This window comes from Carcharodon carcharias, chromosome 2 (genome assembly GCF_017639515.1).
Source record: "Carcharodon carcharias isolate sCarCar2 chromosome 2, sCarCar2.pri, whole genome shotgun sequence".
Classification (NCBI taxonomy): Eukaryota; Metazoa; Chordata; class Chondrichthyes; order Lamniformes; family Lamnidae; genus Carcharodon; species Carcharodon carcharias.
The window spans coordinates 171,588,557-171,609,759 of NC_054468.1; the positions used below are offsets into that span (position 1 = coordinate 171,588,557).

General features: G+C 40.3%; 1 protein-coding gene across 3 annotated transcripts in view; it reads left to right on the top strand.

Moving 5' to 3' along the window:
* Positions 1-2,581: 2,581 nt before the first annotated feature.
* The window catches only part of LOC121275328 (EGF-containing fibulin-like extracellular matrix protein 1), a 188,301-nt gene continuing 169,679 nt past the window's right edge, over positions 2,582-21,203 (top strand). Inside the window, exons 1-3 of one of the 3 annotated variants that reach the window (XM_041182826.1) lie at positions 2,582-3,247; positions 3,820-3,907; positions 4,264-4,312. In XM_041182826.1, coding sequence (XP_041038760.1) covers positions 3,827-3,907; positions 4,264-4,312 — 130 coding nt within the window. In that variant the 5' untranslated portion in view covers positions 2,582-3,247; positions 3,820-3,826. The remainder of the gene's footprint in view (positions 3,248-3,819; positions 3,908-4,263; positions 4,313-21,203) is intronic. The other 2 variants (XM_041182827.1, XM_041182828.1) reach the window with 2 other exon arrangements.

Genomic DNA, 21,203 nt, shown 5'->3' on the forward strand with positions numbered 1-21,203 from the left:
CACAAAAGATTGAGAAAGGGAATTCCACAGTGCAATAGCTTTGCAAGAACAGTTGAATTGTAGAACCATTGATATCAAAAGATGCCAGAAAAACTCAGCAGGTCTGGCAGCATCTGTGGAGAGAGAAACAGAGTTAATGTTTCGAGTCCGTATGACTCTTCAGAGCTAAAGAGGAGTAGAAATGTGATGGATTTTATACTGTTTATGATGGGGTGGAGCAGGAGGAGCAAGATAGAAGGACAGGGAAAGGTGGGGGCTAAGGAGAGATTGGGTATTTACATTATTAAGTAAAATCATTGTCTTTGCTGATCATCTTATCAGGAAGATATCATAATTCTCATAATGTTATTGGAATTTATTGTAAAGTTAAGTAATTGTGTGTGAGTATGTGTGTGTGTGTGTGTGTGTGTCTGAGGGAACATTTGCATTTTTAAATAAAACAGACTAGCTTAAATTCAAAAGAGAGTGTGAAATGTGTGATCTAGCCAGGAGAAGTTCAGAAACAGCAGGCAGCATTTTGCCCTTGTCAGGCTGGCTCGGGAAGCCGACTGCTGCCTGCGAGTGGGGCCAGAAGGTGATTTCACACTGGTGGGCTAATTAAGGCCACAGAACCTCCAAGAAGGGGCGGGCAGGAGCCTGCTGTCCAATGGCAACTCGGCGGCAGATTCAAAGTGGCGCAGACAGCCCCAGGGAGGCTTCCTGCGTCGCAGTTGCAGCAGCAACATGGCTGCGAACCAGGAAGGAGAATCCTTGTGGGAGGTGAAGTCGGTGGGGCAGTCGGCCCCCAGTTTCTCCGATGAGTGCCTCGCAGCCCTCCTGGAGGAGGTGGCTGTCAGAAGGGACAGCCTTGATGGGCGGAGGAGGCCACTGCACCTCACCAAAAAAGCATGGAGGAGGTGGCATCCTGGGTGAGCAGCCACAACGTGGTGCAGTGCTCCTGGGTCTTTTAAAATCTATATCTTACTGTTGCCTTAATGAAAGTGTAACTAAGAGTTAGATTAGGAGATTTAGAAGTTATCATAGTAGTAATTTGTAGATTTATGTATGTATTTGAAATCATTTCTTCTAGTAATAAAGGTTTAAGTTAGTTTTGTAAGAAACCAGTAAGACTTGGTGGTATTATTACTACTGAAGACGAGGCACACATCTTGAAATTTATACAAATTGCGAACAGTTGTGGCAGTTGTTTCAAGTTTCCCTCTGGGATTTGAGCAGCTCAGCATTTACCATCGGCTGTGCCACAACAATCTTGGTGAGGAGTAGTTAACGTGTGTTCAGCTATGCAGTGTGAACTCTGAATTTATCAGATCAATTCTCTTGTTAATCAATCTATTCATCCATTGGTGAATGTTTAGTTACCTTCTACTTTGTTCGGATATGCACTTACATACTTAACATATTCAATTTTTATGTTTTAAAATAAAAATTTTATTAACCACTTGAGTTTTTCTTGTCTCCCATTGGTCTCTACAAATCTGTTTTATCTTTTTAGGATCAACTTCGGGGGTGTTTTTGCATGTACTTTAAATGTCGCCATTAGGGCTGAACTTTTCATTCCGGCAATCATATTAAGTGTACTAGTGATACCAAGCTTTCACCAAGCTATTTTGACATTAAAATTCACTGCATGTGTTATGATAATGCAAGCGTGAAATCATTTGTCTCGTGGTCGCCACTAGATGGAAGTTTATGGCTTGATTTGAAATGATACCAGAACTAACACATCTGAGGTAAAGAATAATTGTTACTATGTTAAATACATCATTGGGGAACCCACGGTTATTTATGAATTTTTAAACTTGGCAACACTTTGTGGCGTTCCATGTTAATCACGTCCAACATTCCTTCTCTGCAACATATTTTTTTTAATATGTCACTCATCGATTTTCAACACTTCTATCGCCAAGCTGTCCGACTTGATCAATTTTACTAAATATATTTTGGTAATGCACATTTTTTTTCTATTTACTTTTTACTCCAACGTACTTCATCCACACTCGTTAATGTCAAACCATTGGAAATAATGAGGGGTTTTCTTACAGAAGAGCAGCAACAATCAGAGATTGCTATTCCTGTGAAACGAATGAAGTGAGGGATATTTTGTTGCAGTAAGATACACACATACAGTTTCACCAAATAATCACGAGGTATATAGTGAGAAAAATGTGAGGCAGCATAATTCACCTGTAACGGCGTATGGGAGATCCCAAAGATCACCCTGTGTAACCCTCTAAATTTCATGGACTGAAACATCCTTATTTCCCTCCACTTTGTGCACCTTCATCATTGTGAATATGAAAGCTGACTCGGAACTCACGCCACCTGTCAAAAAGTCTTCAAGCTGCGGGAGGCCGGGGACGTGCGGGTGGGATTGACAAATATAGTCGAACTCACCGCGCGTTTATTTGTTTTTTTTTATTATTCGTTGCTTGGATGACCCCCTCGACATGTCAGCCAAAGGTTCCCGGAGTAAATCACCCACACGCTGTTCTCGTGTTATATGTTGTTTTTGGCGCTCAGAATCCAGGAACAGTGCAAACAGAGGCCGTTTTCAGAGCTGCGAACACTGGCCTGGGCCCTTTTGACAACATTCTGAAAACTTGCCTACTCACTATCATTGTCGTTTAATTCTTGTTTCATTCTGGTTCCTCCAATTCTAAGGAACATACTCGTGTATTTTACATGTTGACTGCCTTGTAACTTTACTTCTCGTGTGTTCTAGTTTGAATCAAAATTTTGGAAAATGCCACATAAGCTACAAATTGCTTTTTTTTTGCTATTTATGTTTTGTAGTGAGTGCAGATGATGACATCTTTAGATTTGGAGGATTTTACTTCGCAATGAGTTGCTCCATTCCTGAACAGCCCGCTATTATGTAACTATTAGATGCAATTTTATTTGGCAGTCGTTTAACTGAGCCGTGACTGAAAGTCCCGTCTTGCCTTCGGTGTATGGCTGCAAAGCAACTATACCCCCACCTGACGGTGCTGCAGTCGTAATGAAACTCCCCTGGAACTGTTCCTGAAGGGTTTGTTGTTCCTCTTCTATTATTAATTCGGGGATTGTGATTAGCCTGTGAACCTGCAGAGGGAGCAACACAACTGCCGCACAACCTCCTCACAATCTCTTCACAACCACTGCAACTCACACACTCAACACTGCTCTTCCAGCAAGTGATCTTAAAAAAACAGCCAAAAGTTGATCAGAAGAATTTTGAAAAGTAGTGAAGACCGGCTTTTCTTTAAAGGTAACGTCAATATATGTATATACCGCTTCTATAAATAAAAGGATAAATAAAACTTAAATTCTGCGTGACAATTCTGTACTTCAGCATGCATAACTGCTTTCTATCTTTATGCTTGTTCATGTTCACTTTAGACTATTTACTAACCTTATTATGATGTATTTTGAGCTATTATAATTGATTTTTCTGTGTAAGTGAATAAAATAACAAAGATATGTGGAAAATGGAATGTTTACAGATGGAGAGAATCCCCTTATATTTTGAAACCACTATCAAGTCATTGCATTAAGTTTATGAAAGTACTTACTGCAATATAAATTAATAGATATACTTAATTGAAAACATACGTAGAAGGATCTATAAAGCATAAACACTTTTTCTTCTCATAATGCTATGTTGCGTTTCAAAACTTGTAAAAATGTTATTAGTTTAAACTTGAACTCATTCCAATATACCAATGCAAAACAACCCTTTATGGTTACCATGTATTTTTTGAATGATAATATAAATGAATTAAGTATTGTAGAGTTTGCTTTTGTTAACATTTATAAAGGTTGCATGTTATTATTGTCCAGGTACAAGATGTTGCAGTGGTGTCTGCTGGTCTCAATTGTTTTCCATACCATAAGCTCACAGGAAATTGATGAAACCATCACATATACGGTAAGATATCTCCAAGAATTGAGCACACTGATTGTTCAGGACTGCATAAGATTTTATTCTAATTGAATTAACAACAATTCATCATTGACAAAACATAAATCTGTGATGTGATCAATCCCAAATAGTTCTAGTGTGTTAATCTGCAATTAGATATTTATTTAGTTCTTTGTAATTAAATGAAAGAAACACTTTTTTTACATTACAACAGTTGCTTGTCACTGAAAACATCGCTGAATTAGTCAGTAGAATTCAACTTTTTTTACTTTTCCTGCTGCATTGCATGATATTGTTATTTTCCTATTAATGCAAAAACAGTGCTGCGCTTTGAAACTCCTCTTGTCTTTATGTTCTTATAGCAGTGTACAGATGGTTATCAATGGGATCCTGAAAGACAGCAGTGCAGAGGTGAGGCTGTATGGGAAGATTTCTTCTTTCTCTCTACGTTTTCTTATTTCTTTACCTTTATTTGACTATTTCTTTTCCTAATTTCCTAATGTATTTTTACATTTCACTGCAAAACTTAAAAATTGCTTCAACATTGTCTTATATAAAATTTCAGTTATATGTCAGAATTAGCAGTGTGATCTTTTTTAATGAATGTACTGAATAAAGCAATAATTGGAACAACAAATTCAACAGTACACTTGTTGGAAACAAATCAATTCCTTTCATGCAATGCAGATAACAATAAGCGACAATGGGCCAGATTTTGTTGGAAAAATAATGTTGGTTTAATGACACATTCTGTGATTAATGCACAAATTGGCCAGCAACTTGTAGCAAGGAGGAGATACCTGATGAATTGCGAATTGCCACAAGTTACTGACCAATTTGTATTGCTCCACCACTAGATGCAAGTAAACAAGATCTTGTGCTTAACCTGTCCCCCATGATTTGACTGTATTAGCATTTTTGTTGCCCATCAAACTTGTAACATTAAATTAAGCCTGGTGAGTAACAGCACACATATCCTTTCATCGACATGCTAATTGTTGATGACTGCCAATCAAACTCTCTTGCTCAGAGTGTAAAGAATTGTGTGTCAAGTCTCAGCCCTTCAAATGTGAATTGTTTTATGAAATGTTGAAAATATCATTTTTTTTCCTTACTTTTCCTTTCTAAGTTTTTTTCCCTTCCTCTCAATTAATCTTCCTTTTTTGGCAGAGATCCTCCTCCTTATCCCTTTCACCAGGAATGTTGACCTGCCATTCATGCACTTCTTTAAAGAAAAGATAGACTTGCATTTATGTAGCACTTTTCATGACCACCAGACATCTCAAAGAGCTTTACAGCCAATGAAGTACTTAAACCAAAATGTCAGGAGAACTTTTTTAGCCAGTTCTTAACAAGCTCAACAAGAGAAGGAAGAGTCTTGGACTTAGTATTAGGAAATGAACCTGTTCAGGAGGTTAGAAAGTGAGCTGACATTAAAAAGGAAATTAGGAAAGCAAATATTGGAAAAATATTGTCAAATAAAATCAAGGAAAACCCAAAGACTTATCAGAATATGTAAACAGCAAGAAGATAACTAAGGAAAGAGTAGGGTCAGTTCGAGACCAAAAACAAACTTGTGTGTCAAAGATATAGGCATGGTTAATGAATACTTTGCATCTGTTCACGAAAGTGAGGGGGTGGGGGGCGGGTACAGATAATGTTGAGAAGGAGTGTGAAATATTGGATGGGATAAACATTGTGAGAGAAGAAATATTAAGGGGTTTAGCACTTTCGAAATTGGAAGAAATATATCCCAGGTTGCTAAAAGAAGCAGTGGAGGAAATAGCAGAGGCGATCTCCATCATTTTCCAATACTCTCTGACTACAGATGAGGTGCCAGAGGATGGGAGAAAGCTAACGTTGAACCATTATTTAAAAAAGGAGGAAGGGATAGACTGAGTTACAGGCCAATCAGCTTAACCTTGGTTATGGGCAAATTATTGGAACCAGTTCTGAAGAACAGTGTAAATCACCACACAGACATTAATTAACCAAGGGCCAGTCAGCATGGATTTATTAAGAAAGGGTCAGGTCTAACTAGCCTAATTGAATTTTTTGCAGCAGTAACGTGGTGGGTCGATTAAAGTAGCTCATTTGATGTAATATATATGGACTTTAGCAAGACTTTTGATAAGTTCCCACATCACAGACTTGTCAGCAAAGTAAGAACCCATGGAATCTAAGGAGAGAGAGAGTGAGTGAGCAGGAGGAGGGCGCACACTTGATTGAAGACAGAAGCAGGAGCAGAAGATAAAATAAAAAAAGAGAGAGAAAGCAGGAGAAGAGTGCAGACCTGTTTGGAGACAACAGCAGGAGAGGAGGATAAAAGAGGAAGAGACAGAGAGCAGAAGAAGAGCGCAGAGCTGATTGGAGATAGCAGCAGCAACAGACCAGTGGCACAATTGGGTTTGAAAAATGAGAGGAAAAGTCAAACATCTTAACATCTGTCATAGGGAAAATGCTAGAAGCTATTATTAAAGAAGCTATGGCAGGGCACTTGGATAAGTTCAAGATAATCAGGCAGAATCAACATGGTTCTGCGAAGGGGAAATCATGTTTAACCAACCTATTAGAATTCTTTGAGGAAGTAACAGGTGCTGTGGATAAAGGGGAACTGGTACTATGCTTAAATTTCCAGAAGGTATTTGATAAAATGCCATATCAAAGGTTATAGCGAAAGATAAAGGATCAAGGTATGGGGGGTAACATATTGGCATGGATAGAAGATTTTGGCTGGCTAACATGAAACAGAGAGTAGGCATAAATGGTTAATTTTCAGATTGGCAAAATATAATGAATGGTGTGCCACAGGGATCAGTGCTGAGACCTCAGCTGTTTACAATTTATATAAATGACTTGAATGAAGGGATGGCTGGGATGGTTGCCAGATTTGCTGATGACACAAAGATAGGTAGGAGAGTAAGTTGTGAAGAGAACATAAAGAGGCTACAAACACATATTGATAGGTTAAGTGAGTGGGCAAAGATCTGGCAAATGGAGTATAATATGGGAAAATGTGAAATTGTCCATTTTGGCAGGAAAAATAAAAGAGAAGCATATTATCTAAATGGTGAGAGCTCTGAGATGCAGAAGGATCTGGGCTTCTTAGTGCATGAATCACAAAAGGCCAGTATGCCGGTATAGCAGGTAATTAGGAAAGATAATAGAATGTTATAATTTATTGTGAGGGGAATTGAATACACAAGTAGAGAGGGTATGCTTCAGTTATATAGAGCACTCGTGAGACCACATCTGGAGTACTGTGTACAGTATTGGTCACCATATTTAAGGAAGAATGTAAATGCTTTGGAAGCAATTTAGAGAAGGTTTACCAGACTAATACCTAGAATGGGTGGGTTGCCTTATGAGGAAAGGTTGGAGAGGCTAAGCTTGTATCCGCTGGAGTTCAGAAGAGTAAGGCAGCTTGATTGAAACATATATGATCCTGAGAGGTCTTGACAGGGTGGATGTGAAGAGGATGTTTCATCTTGTGGGGAAATCTAGAACTAGGGGTCACTGTTTAAAAATAAAAGGTTGCCCAGTTAAGACAGAGATGAGGTGAAATTCTTTCTCTGAGGGCCGTGAGTCTTTGTAACTCTCTTCCAGAAAAGGCAGTGGAAACAGAATCTTTGAATATTTTTAAGGCAGATGTGGATAGATTCTTGGTAAGCAAGGGGGTGATAGGTTGCCAGGGATAGGTGGGATGCAGATTTGAAGTTACTTTCAGATCAGCCATGATCTTATTAAATGGTGGAGCAGGCTCGAGGGGCCAAATGGCCTACTCCTGCTACTTGTTTGTAAACTGTGATATCACAGGAAGGTTGTGAGTTGACTGTTTTCTGAGTATTGTAGCTTTGTTTTCTTTTCTCCAAATTTAGGGAGTTAGTATAAGGAGCTAGTAAATTAAAAAACAATTTTTTTAAGATAATAGAAAGTTAACTTCCCTGTATTTAACTGATGTCAGCAGAAGGGAAGTGAGTATCTGCTGAGCTACCTTTTTTAAGTAGTAAGTTTTATTATCTAATAGAATGGCAGGGAAGCTTTAACCTCTTGATTGCACATCCTGTGCTATGTGGGAACTCCAGGATGCTCCCTGTGTCTGGGACAACACCTACTGCACATATGGTTGTCAGTTGCAGCAGCTCGAGCTCTAGGTTTTGGAACTTGAGCAACAGCTGGCATCCATGAATTTGAGAGTTTTTTGGATTGCAGGTTTATAGATGTGGTCACCTCGCTGCTAAAGAGTGTGCAGGGAGAGAGGGAATGAGTGACCATCAGACAGTCAAGAAGAAGCAGACAGGCAGTGCAGATGCCCCCTGAATGCATTCCACTCTCAAACCAGTATTCAGTTCTGAATACTGATGAAAGTGTTGGTTCATCTGGGCTGTGCAATCAGAGCCAAATCTATGGTTGGCTCAGCCGTACAGAGGAGCACAAAGAAAATTGGAAGAGCAATAGCGATAGGAGATTTGACAGTTATGGGAACAGATAATGCTTTTGTGGCTGCAGACATGAATCCAGGATGGTGTGTTGCATCCCTGATGCCAGGATCAAAGATGTCACTGAAAGGCTGCACAGTACCCTGACAGAGGGAAGTTGAATAACCAGCATTCGTGGTCCACATTGGTACCAATGACATAGATAGAAAGAGGGATGTGGTCCTGCAGTCAGAATTTAGGGAGCTGGATAGGAAATTCGCAAACAGGACCTCAAAATTAGTAATCTGTGGATTACTCCCAGTACCACGCACAAGTGAGTGTAGAAATAGGAGGATAAAGCACATGAATGCGTGGCTGAAAAGATGGTGCAGGAGGGAGGGGTTTAGATTCCTGGGTCATTGGTCTCAGTTCCAGAGAAGATGTACAGGCCTGAAAACTTATGTTTAAATAGAGTTGGGATTTACTTCCTTGTGTAGTGATTTGCAATACTATTAGACAAGGTTTAAATTAACTTGGTAGGGGTGTGGGAACCAAAAAATAATGTTAGAGAGGTATAGCAAGATGTACAGAATACTGGGAGAGATAGATAGCACTAGAGTAGGAAATAGTAAGATATTAGATGCTTTCAGCATAAGGGGGAAGGTAATGAAACCTAAATTAGGGTTACGGTGCATTTATGTGAATGAGCAACGTGTGGTAAGTAAGATTGTTGAGCTGCGGGTGCAGATAGCCACATGGAAATATGATGTTGTAGTGATAATGGAGACCTGGGCCAAAGAAGGGAGGGATTATTAATAAATATTCCTGGACACAGGGTGTTCAGGAAAGGTAGGAAAGGAGGAGGGGTGACAGCATTGATTAAGGAGGACATTGCAGTGCAAGAGAGAGAATATTCCAGAGGATCAAGGACAGAATTTATTTGGCTGAAGCTAGGTGCAATTACATTGCTTGATGTAGTCTATAAGCCACCAACTATGGGAAAGATGTAGAGGGGCAAATTTTCCAGGATATTACAGAGAGGTCCAAGAATTATAGAATAGTTATGATGGGGGACTTTAATTATTCAAATATAGACTGAGATAGTAGGAGGGTAGAAAGGAGCAAGAGTTCTTATGTTCAGGAGAATTTTCTACAGCTGTGTGTTTCCAGTCCATCGAGAAAGAAGGCACTGCAAAACCGGGTTCTTAGGAATGAGGTGGTCTAAGTGAATCAAGTCTCAGTAGGAGAACATTTAGGGGACAGTGATCATTGTGTCATAAGGTTTAGATTCAGGAAAAGGACAAGGAGCAATCCAGAGTAAGAATAATGAATTGGCAGAAAGCCAACTTCGTTGGGGTAAGAATGGATCTGACCCAGATAAATTTGATTCAAAGGTTGACGGGCAAAATGGTGACTGAACATGGTCTGCCTTTAAAATGGAGATTGTTCGGGCAAAGGAGAAAGGTAGGGCAAACAAATCCAGAGCACCCTGGATGATGAAAGAGATAGAGATTAAGATGAAGAAGAAAAAATATGACTGCTGTCAGGTGGAGAATACAACCAAGAACCAGGCTGAAGATAAAAGGCTCTGAGGAGAACCAAGAAAGCAAATAAAAGAAACAAAGAAATTGCCTGAGAAGAGACTGACAGCTAATATAAAAGTCTTTTTTTAGGCATATACAGTAAAGTCCAGCCATTTGCAGGGTTTACTTTCTAACGAAGCCTCACAAATGACAAAAGCATGAACAGTGAACATGGTTTTCAATGGGAGTCAATTAGATAGGTTCCAGAAGTGCAAGGACAGCATTGGTTTGTGCAGCTATAGTACTGTACAGCAAATTGTTGTACCTGTATATACCAGACAGGTGGGAGCCTCTGATCAGTACAAGACCTATATCGAAAATAAGAGGCAACCCTCGTTTATGAGAAAATGAATCACCTCAAAACTGGCAGACAAAATCGGCGAACATTTCAAAATTGAACAGAGCCATTATTGCAGCTCTGGACTAAGAGATTCAGACATTTCCAGGTCAATCTGTCCATTCAGGCTGCACTTCAGCTGCAACCATTCCAGGCACCACTTGTCACCTCTGGAAAGCTGCTTAAAAAGAGAATTAAATGTCCACAACCAAGGCTAATGGAAAGAATCCACTTCCAGGGACTTCTCAGCAAAAGAAAACACAGATAGGCACATATTGCTCACATGATGGGTGACGCTGTGTAGAAATTACAAAGCGCGGGTAAGCATATGTACAAACAAGGAAGTCGCGAGAGGTAGGACTTTACTGTAAATAGTAAAAATGTAATAAAAGAAGTGGGGCTGATCAGGGACCATAAAGGGGATTTAAGCATGGAGACAGGGGCATGGCTGAGCTATTAAATGTATACCTTGCATCTGTCTTTACCAAGGAAGAAGATGCTGTGCAAGTCATGGTGAAAGAGGAGGTACAGACATATGCAAGGTTTAAAATTGATAAGGAAGAGGTATTGGATAGGTTGTCTGTACTTAAAGCTGATAAGACGCCAACACTAGATGAGATGCATCTAAGGATACTAAGGGAAGACAGAGTGGGATTTGCAGAGGCACTGGCCATAATTTTCCAATTTTCCTTACGTGGAGCCAGAGGACTGAAGAATTGCAAATAATACACCCCTGTTCATAAAAGGGTGTAAAGATAAGCCAAGCAACTGCATATCAGTCAGTTTAGCCTCAGTAGCGGGTAAGCTTTTAGAAATGATAATTCGGGACAAAATTAATAGTCACTTGGGAAAATAAAGGTTAATTAAGTAAAGCCAGCACAGATTTGTTAAAGGCAAATGGTGTTTAACTAACTTGCTTGAGTTTTTGTTGAAGTAACAGGGAGGGTTGTTGAGGATAATGATGTTAATGTGGTGTACATGGACCTCCAACAGGCATTTGCAACAGATTTATGAGCAAAGTTAGAGCTTATGAAATAAAAGGGACAGTAGCAACATGGTTACAAAATTGGCTGAGTGACAGGAAACAGAGTAGTGGTTAACAGTTGTTTATCAGACTGGAGGAAGGTTTATAGTGGACTTCCCCAGAGGTCGGTGTTAGGACCCCTCCTCTTCCTGCTGCATTTTAATGACTTGGACTTGGTGTACGGAGCATAATTTTGAAAATTTGCAGATGATGCAAAACTTGTAAGCATTGTGGATTGTGAGGAGGATACTGTAAAAATCCAAAAGGACATAAACAGGTAGGTAGAATGTGTGGACAAGTGGCAGATGGAATTTAATGCGGAGAATGGGAAGTGATTCATTTTGGTAGGAAGAGCACAGAGCAACAATATAAAATAAAGGGCACAATTCCAAAGGGGGTGGCAGAGCAGAGGGGCCTGGATGTATATGTGCATAAATCATTGAAGGTGGCAGGACTAGTTCAGAGAGCGGTTAATAAAGCATTCTACTTCCTAGGCTTTATTAATAGGGGCACAGAATACAAAATAAAGTTATGTTAAACTTGTATAAAACACTGGTTCAGCCTTAACTGAAGTATTGCATCCAATTCTGGACACCACATGTTAGGAAGGATGTGAAGGCAATGGAGACGGTGCAGAAATGATCTACAAGAATGGCTCCAGGGTTGAAGAACTTCCATTATGTGGAAAGATTGGAGAAGTTGTAACTGTTTTTCCTGAGAAGGTTGAGAGGAAATTTGACAGAGGCATTGAAAATCATGAGGGAGCTAGACAGAGTAGTTATGGAGAAATTGTTCCCACTGGTGGAAGGATCAAGAACCAAGGACACAGATTTAATGTAATTGACAAAGGAAGCAATGGTGACATGAGGAAAATCTTTTTCATGCAGTGAATGATAAGGATCTGGAATGCACTGCCTGAGAGTGTGGTGGAGGCAGGTTCATTCGAGGCATTTGAGAGGGAATTGGATTGCTTTCTGGAAAGGAAAGGGCTATGGGGAGAAGGGTGGAGAGTGGCACAAGTTAAATTGCTCCTTCAGGGACCAAATAGCTGTTGTAGAGTGGCCAAGTTGTACTATTAGTGATAGAGTTGATTTGCAGACACTTCTTGGGTGGAAACATTAAGTTTATTTGCGATATACTCAGCAGCAACTACACATGTGCTTTCAACTCCAACTCTATCTCTACACTGTCTGCCTAAGTAGCCCGTGCTATCCTCCTATTTGTTAGGACAGATCATGTGATCTTCCTTAATAAGTATTATTCTTAAAGTTATATCACACACTAAATAAAACCATAATTACTACATTCCTCCCCTTTTAACTCGGCTATACATATTATATTTACAAGTATGTATTTTTCAAGACAACATAATATTTACACTGGGTAAGGAGTTTACAAGTTCAGTCTTTCAGGTGGTTTCCTGGTATGTGTGGAACGTCGCAGCTCCACAACTTCAGATTCTTTGTCAGGAACCTCCTTTTCCAGAGTTGCCTGAACATCAGGTACTTCAGTGGGCATTTTCAGTTCTGTATCCTAAACTCTCACAGGAACACCAGACATGTCAGTCCTGGGTTGAGTATTTTCAAAAGGAAGCATAAACCTAGTCATGGTCACTGGTGGAACCATATCTTGGTGATTTGTCTCTCTCTTCCTTAAATGGTCCACATGTTTACGGATGATCTGGCCTTCCAACTCCATGTGGTAAGATATTCTGGTCACTGCACTTATTTCATCTGATAACCACTTTGGTCCTTCCCTGAAGTTCTTCAAGTATACCGGCTCTCCTACGGTGAACTTCCTCTCTCAAATATGCTAGTTGTATCTAGTTTTCTGGCTTCCTTGATTCCTTTTCACCTTCCCCTCTAACTTCGGCATTATTAAGCTCAATCTCGTCCTGAGATGGCGTTTCAACAATAACTCCGCAGGTGTGACACCTGTTGTTGTATGAGGGGTAGCTCTGTACTGAAAAAGAAAGCATGCTAGATTGGTTGCCAAGAAATCACTAGTTAGCTTTCACATGCCTGCCATGAACATTTGAACCACCCTCTCGGCCAGTCTGTTTGAGGAAGGGTGATACTGTGCAGTTTTCACATGAGTGACACCATTGAGGCTGATTAACTGTTGAAACTCAACATTCGTGAATGCCTTGCCGTTATCAAAAATTACTACTTCTGGTAGTCCGTGAATGGCAAAACTCTGACTTAGTTTCTCAATTGTAGCGGCCAACGTTGGTGACTTCACCTCATTCATGTCCAACCATTTTGAGTGGGCATTGACAATGAGCAGAAACATTGTTCCCAGGAAAGGTCCAACATGGGCAATGTGTAACCACACCCAGGATCTACCTACCCCTGTAATGGAGCTGTCGCTGGCAACTTTTGCAGTTGCTGACATTGCACACAATTTTTCACTAAACTCTCTATTTTGCCATCCATCCCTTGCCATCATAGACAGCTGTGTGCTATGGCCTTCATTCAAGAAATTCCTGGATGGACACTGTGTAGTTCAATTAACAGTGGCTCCCTTCCCTTTTGGAAGAACTATCACTCATACACCCCACAATAGGATGCCAGCCTGGCTGGTTATTTCATGTCTTCTGTTGAAGTACAGTTTCTTTTCATCAGATGTGAGTTCCTGAGACCAACCATGTAGCGCTAGTTATCGTGCTTGAGATAGGACTGGGTCCTGTCTTTTCCAGTCTCTGATCTGTTGAGCACCTACCGGCTAGGGATCTAAGAAATTTAACAGTAAAACAAGTTCCTGTGGAACTGGGACATGCTTATCATTTTTTATAAAGGCAAATGACTAAGGGCATTGGCGTTTGCGATTTGATTGCCAGGCCTAATGTACGAAAGTGTACTCGTATGCTGTCAGAATTAAGGCCCATCATTGTATTCTTGCTGATGTTATGGGTGGTATAGCCTTGTTCTCACTAAACAAACCTAACCATGGTTTGTGGTCTGAAATGATTGTAAAATGGCGGCAGTGTACATACTGGTAAAATTTCTTTACACCAAAAATGATGGACAAGCCTTTTTTTCCTATTTGTGAGTATCACTTTTTTGCTGTGGTGAGCATCCTTGATTCATAACCTATTGGCCATTCTGTGCCGTCATCCATCCGATGAGAAAGCACTGCTCCCACTCCGTAGGGAGATGCATCACATGTCAGCAATTCTTTCGTCTGGTCATAATGCACTAATAGATTGGACAAGTGCAACAATTGCTTCATTTTTATGAAAACTTCTTTCTGGGGCGCCTGCCAAGGGCTGCATTGGTTCTTTATGAATAAGGACATAATGTAAGAAATAGGAACAGGAGTAGACAGTTCGGCCCCTCAAGACTGCTCCACCAATCAATAAGATCATGGCTGATCATCTTGTGTTTCGATTTTTACATTCCCATCTAATCCCAATAACCTTTGATTCCCTGCCTAACAAGAATCTATCTACCTCTGTCTTAAAAATATTCAATGACCCCGCCTCCACCACCTTCTGAGGCAGAGAATTCCAAAGTCGCACAATCCTCTGAAGGAAAAAAACTCTCCTCATCTCTGTCCTAAAAGGGCGACCCCTAGTTTTAAAACCGTGCCCCCTAGTTCTGGACTCACTCACAAGAGGAAACATCCTTTCGACGCCCGCCTTGTCAAGGCCGTTCAGGATCGAGTATACTTCAATCAAGTCACCTCCCACTCTTCTAAACTCCAGTGGAAACCTGTCCTCATTCCAAGTATCAGTCTAGTAAACGCCCTTTGAACTGCCTGCAATGCATTTACATCCTTGCTTAAATAAGGAGACCAAAACTGCACAACAATATTCGGGGTGTGGTCTCACCAATGCCCTGTATAACTGAAGCACAACATCCTTACTTTTATGTTCAACCCCTCTCGCAATGAAGGATAGCATTCCATTAGTCTTCTTAATTATTTGCTGTACCTGCATACTAACTTTTTGTGCGTCATGCACTAGATCCCTCTGCACCTCAGAATTATGCAACCGTTCTCCATTTAAGTAATACTCTGCTTTTTTGTTCTTCCTGCCAAAGTGAACAACTTCACATTTTCCCACATTAAGCTCCATTTTCCAGATCTTTGCTTACTCACTTAACCTATCTATACCCATCTGCAATCTCCTCTGCCCTCTTCACAACATAGTTTCTTACCTATCTGCAAACTTAGCTACCTTGTCTTCACTCCCCTCATCTAAGTCATTGATGTAAATGGTAAAAAGCTGAGGCCCCAGTATAGACCCCTGTGGGACGCCACTCGTCACATCCTGCCAATCAGAAAAAGACCCATTTATGCATAGTCTCTGCTTTCTGGCAGCCAGCCAATCTTCTATCCATCCTAATATGTTACCCACTATACCATGAGCTTTTATTGTCCCTAATAATCTTTGATGTGCCACCTTATCAAATTCCTTCTGGAAATCCAAGTACAGTACTTCTACAGGCTCCCCCCTATCCATTGCGCATGTTAGTCCTTCAAAAAACCTCCAATAAATTGGTTAAGCATGATCTTCCTTTCACAACACCATGCTGTCTCTTCCCTATTGTCTTGAGCTCTTCTAAGCGCCCAGCCATAGCCCTCTTAATGTTCGATTCTAATAACTTCCTCATGACAGATGTGAAGCTAACTGGCCTATAGTTCCCTGTTTTCTGCCTCCCTCCCTTCTAGAATAGAGGGGTTATATTTGCTACTTTCCAATCTGCTGGAACCTTTCCAGAATCTAGTGAATTTTGGAAAATTAACACCAACGCGTCAGCTACCTCATCAGCCACCTCTTTTAAGACCCTAGGATGTAGTCCACTGGGACCCAGAGGCTTGCCAGCCTGAAGCTCCATCAATTTGCTCAGTACCGTTTCCGTAGTGATTTCAATTTCACCAAGTTCTTATCTGCCGTTCATCTCCTGATTTAGAGCTATTACTGGAATGTTTTTAGTATCCTCTATAGTGAAGACAGGAACAAAATATTTGTTCCTTTCTTCAGCCATTTCCTTATTATCTACTATGAACTCCCCACTGTCATTCTCAAGAGGACCAACACTCACTTTACTTACTCTTTTCCTTTTTAAATATCTGTAGAAGCTCTTGCTATCCATTTTTACATTTCTAGCTAGCTTCCTCTCATACTCTTATTTCTGTCTCCTGATTAACCTTTCAATTATTCTTTGCCGTTCTTTATATTCTGTCCAGTCGTCTGTCCTGTCACTCATCTTTGCAGAGTTGTATGGTTTTGCCTTAAGTTTGATGCTTTCCTTAACATCTTTAGTTAACCATAGATGGTGGGTCCTCCCCTTAAAATATTTTTTTATAGTAGGAACGTACTTATTCTGAATACACTGAAATATCCCCTTAAATGTCTGCCACTGCTTCTCTATTGATTTATCCTCTAGCCTAGTTTCCCAGTTCACTTCAGCTAGTATCCCCACATAATTGCCCTTATTTAATTTTAAGATACTAGTCTTAGACCCGCTCTTCTTCCTATCAAACTGGATTAAAATTCAATCATATTTTGGTCGCTGCTATCTAGGGGTGCCTTTATTCTGAGGTCATTAATTAAACCTGTCATGTTACACAATACCAAATCTAATATAACCTGTTCTCTGGTTGGTTCCCGAACATGCTGCTCTAAGAAACTATCTTGAAAGCATTCTAAAAGCTCCTCATCTAGGCTGCTACTGCCAATCTGATTTTCCATTTTATGTGTGGATTAAAATCACCCATGATTATTGCCATCCCTTTATCACAAGCACACAATATTTTCTCTTGAATACTTTGTCCTACACTGTGGCTACTGTTAGGGAGCCTGTATACCACTCCCATTAATGACTTTTTTCCCCTACTATTCCTCATCTCCACCCAAACCAATTCTACATTCTACTGTCCTGAACCAAGGTCATCTCTAACTATGGCACCAGTGCCCTCTTTGATTAACAGTGCTACCCCTCCACCATTACCTAGCTTCCTATTTTTCTTGAATGTCATGTACCTCTCAATATTAAGGACCCAATCTTTGTCATCCTGCAGCAATGTCTCTGTAATTGCTATCAGATCATATTTATTTACTTCAGTGTGGGCCATCAATCCATTTATTTTGTTATGAATGCTACATGCATTCAGAAAGAGAGCCTTCAGTTTTGTCTTTTTGTTTCCTTTACTCATCTAGTCTTGACTGTTGATGTATTCTTAGGTTTATTCTTTCTGTCCCTTCCTGCCATTCTCTGACCCTCATTTCTCATATTATTATTTTGCTCCCCTGTCTTGACTCAATACCTTGAGTTGTAACTTCTACCCAAACTTGATTCCTCAAGTTTAGTTTTGTTTAGTTTAAAGCCCTCTCGACTTCCCTAGTTATGCGATTTGCGAGGACACTCATCCCAGCACAGTTCAGGTGTAAACTCCGTCCGAACTGTACAGCCCCCACTTTCCCCAGCACTGATGCCAGTGCCCAACAAACCGGAACCCACTTCTCCCCAGTCTTTGAGCCACGCATTTGTCTCTCTAATCTTATTTGCCCTTTGCCAATTTGCACATGGATTATGTAATAATCCAGAGATTATTACCATTTTCTGCTTCTTGATTTTGTACCTAGCTCCTTATACTGACTTTGCAGAACCTCTTTCCTAGTTCTACCTATGTCATTGGTACCTATTTGGACCACAACAGCTGGATCCTTCCCCTCTCACTGTAAGTTCCTGTCCAGCCCTGAGCAGATTTCCCAAACCCTGGCACCGGGCAGGCAACATAGCTGCCTGGACTCTTGGTCTTCGTTGCAGTGGGGCCAGCACTGTGGACAAATTGGGTAAGAATCATTCCTAGGAATGATTTGAGCTCTAAGGCATTCTTTGGCGCAGGTTCCTCTCTTATGGCTCTCACTTTCTCCTAAGCCTGGTGGAGGCCCTGTGAATCTACCCGATGACCCAAATAGACGACCTCCCTCACTTGTAACATGCATTTTTCTTCTTTTTAGCGCAGACTTTAACCTCAGCCTTCTCTTTGACTTCATTATTGCTCAGATTTCTCTCAGATGCAAGTTCAGCTTGTCTGAGCTCAGAGGCTGAGTCTTCCAAAATTTCATTATTTGTCTGTTTCTTGGAAAATTCTGCGACTTTTGCTTCCAAAGCCTCTTTGGCTTCATTTAGCTGATTCTTCAGCTCTGCTGCCTCTTTTTTGTATTTGTTTGTTGCCTTCTGGAAAATTAAGCATTGTTATGTCTTCTCTACCAACTCATTCTTCGGTTTGTTCAGAGGAGTGCTGAATTCTTTCTGTTTCTCTTCATACTTTTCCAGAGGTACAAACTTTGACCGGAGGGAATCTTGTAGTGTGTGAAAGTCTTTCAACAGGTTTTCTCACCTCATCTCGAACTCTGTCATCAAGCAGGGTCTCTTTGTGTTCCTTCTGCTATTCTTCCAGGTTTTGGCTTAAGACAGCCTTCATTTCTTCATACCCCTTTTTCAGAACAGGAACGATTCCAGCTTCCTTTTGGAATCTCAGTGGCCAATCAAGGTTGATTTCCCTTAGCCAATTACACCCAAGAAGGCTTGGCCCTCTGCCTCAGAATACGAATATTGGTAGCTTTGCTGATTGGCTTCCATAATGGATAGTTACACTGCTTATGCCTTTTACTTGAATGTTTTCACCTGTGTAAGTTTTTAACTTGAACTTGGCTGTTCATTCCAAGCTTAATTGATGTTTACCATTATTCTAATACCTGAAAGTATGTTCCCCAGTTACTGCAGTGGAAGCTCCCGTGTCTACTTCCAACTTAACAGGTTTGCCATTTACTTTCACTGTGACAAATATTTGTTCTGTCTTTCCAACTTTCAGATTAAACAATGAGTAAATATTTGAATTTGTTGTTTTAGGCTCTTCTACATTGTAGATTTCATTGGGCTTCTTCTTTCGTTTACAAGCCTGCTTGAATCTTTCCTTGCATTGCATCATTATATGTCCATTTCTGTGACAATAGTAGCATTTGATTTTTTTTAAACTGCCAATCACTAAAAGTGTTTGTTCCCACCGCTTTTAAAGTTATTCTTTGATTTCGCTGCTAAGTTATTTTTCTTTATTCTCCAGCTAGCGGGGGCTGTTTCCTGCTTCTCGGCAGCGTCTTGCTTTTTCATGCCACTTTTCCTTTTGAATCTCTTACTACGCTTTCCATGGCCAGCATTATCTCTCGCACCTTCTCAAAATCTAGATTCACTTCGGACAATAATCTTTTCTGAGTAGAGTCTTCTTTCGCACCACACACTAAAAGATCTTTGAGCATATTGTTCAGAATCATACCAAACTCACAATTTCCGTTAGCTGCTTGAAATTTGCCAAGCGGCATGCAATTGCCTCACCCAGGGCTCTATTTCGTGAATTAAACCTGATCCTCTGTATCATAACTAAGGGCTTGGGTTAAAAATTACTCTTCATGAGGTCCACCAGTTCAGCAAAATTTTTGGGGGAGAGGGGGGGTCTCTGGGTGCCATCAAACTTTGAATCAAACCATAGATTTGCTCCCACAAGTACTCAAGAGGATTGCTCGCTTCTTCTCTTTCCCCATAATTTTGTTCACTTGAAAAGAGAACTTGAGGCATTCAATGTATTGAGCCCAATCATCTGTGGTTGGTTCAAAAGGAACAATTCTCCCAAATTGTGGCATTTTAAGAGAGGATAGCTTCTTTAATTCTAACAGAGCTTGCTACTTACAATCACTGGGCGAGGTACAGTGGTGATTTCTTTCTAACTTGATTTCTTCTGTTCAATCCTGTTTTATTCTTATTTACTGTAGGGTGGCTGAATTGTATTATTAATGATAGAGTTGATCTGCAGACACTTCTTGGGTGGAAACATTAAGTTTATTTACAATATATGCAGCAGCAACTACACGTGTGCTTTCAACTCCAACTCTATCTCTATACTTACTGCTGAGATAGTGCATGCTACTCTCCTATTGGTTACTATAGATCATAAGATCTTCCTTAACAAGTATTATTATTAAAGGTACGTTACACACTAAATAAAACTATAATTACTACAGTAGTCATCTTCTGTGCTGTAAGCAATCTATGATTCTGATTTTAAGTAGCAAGTTGGCCCCAAATTTGGCCCAGCTGGCAGGAAGCAAACAGTAATGATTTATGTGTGTTTTTGTCACTAGAAGGTCATTTCCAGTGGGATTCTGCAGGGCTGAGTACTAGGTCCCTTGCTTTTTATGGAATATATCAATGGTTTAGAATTAAACCCTATCCTATCTCCCTCTCCTTATGTAGCACTGTCATATTTGTTTTACAATGTTTCTGTGAACCGCCTTGGCACATTTTATCATGTTAAAAATGCTATATAAATATAAGTTTTGTTATTGTTAAATGGAGGGGTCATGATTAGGGAGTTTACAGATCATACAAAAAAAATTGTGTGGTTGGTAGGTGAGGAAGAAATCTGTAGATTTGTCAATGGACAAGTCAGTTGGGCAGAAAAGTGGACTTCAATCTGAAAAAGAGGTAATGCATTTGGGGAGGACAAACAAGGCAAGGGAATACATAATAAATGGTACGATATTGAGAAGTTTAGAGGAACAGAAGGGCCTTGGAGTGCATATCAACAAATCCCTGAAGGTAACAGGACAGGTAGATAAAATGATTAAGAAAGCATACGGGATACTTCCATTATTAGTCAAGGCATAGAATATAAGAACAGGAAAGTTATCCTAGAACTCAGCCAGGATTTTATGTTCGGCAAGATGGTGCGTACCCGACATGCCTGAGCATAATATGATGCGCGCTGAAGTCAGGCATGTGTCCCGACATCATCGCACACTCAGGCGATATTTCGTTCAGCGGGCACGCAGCCGATTTGAAAAGCCTATTAAGGCCATTAACAAGGTAATTAACTTGAAATTTACGGTTGACTGGCAGGCAAAAAGGCCAAGGGGCTTTTATATTTTTAAGGA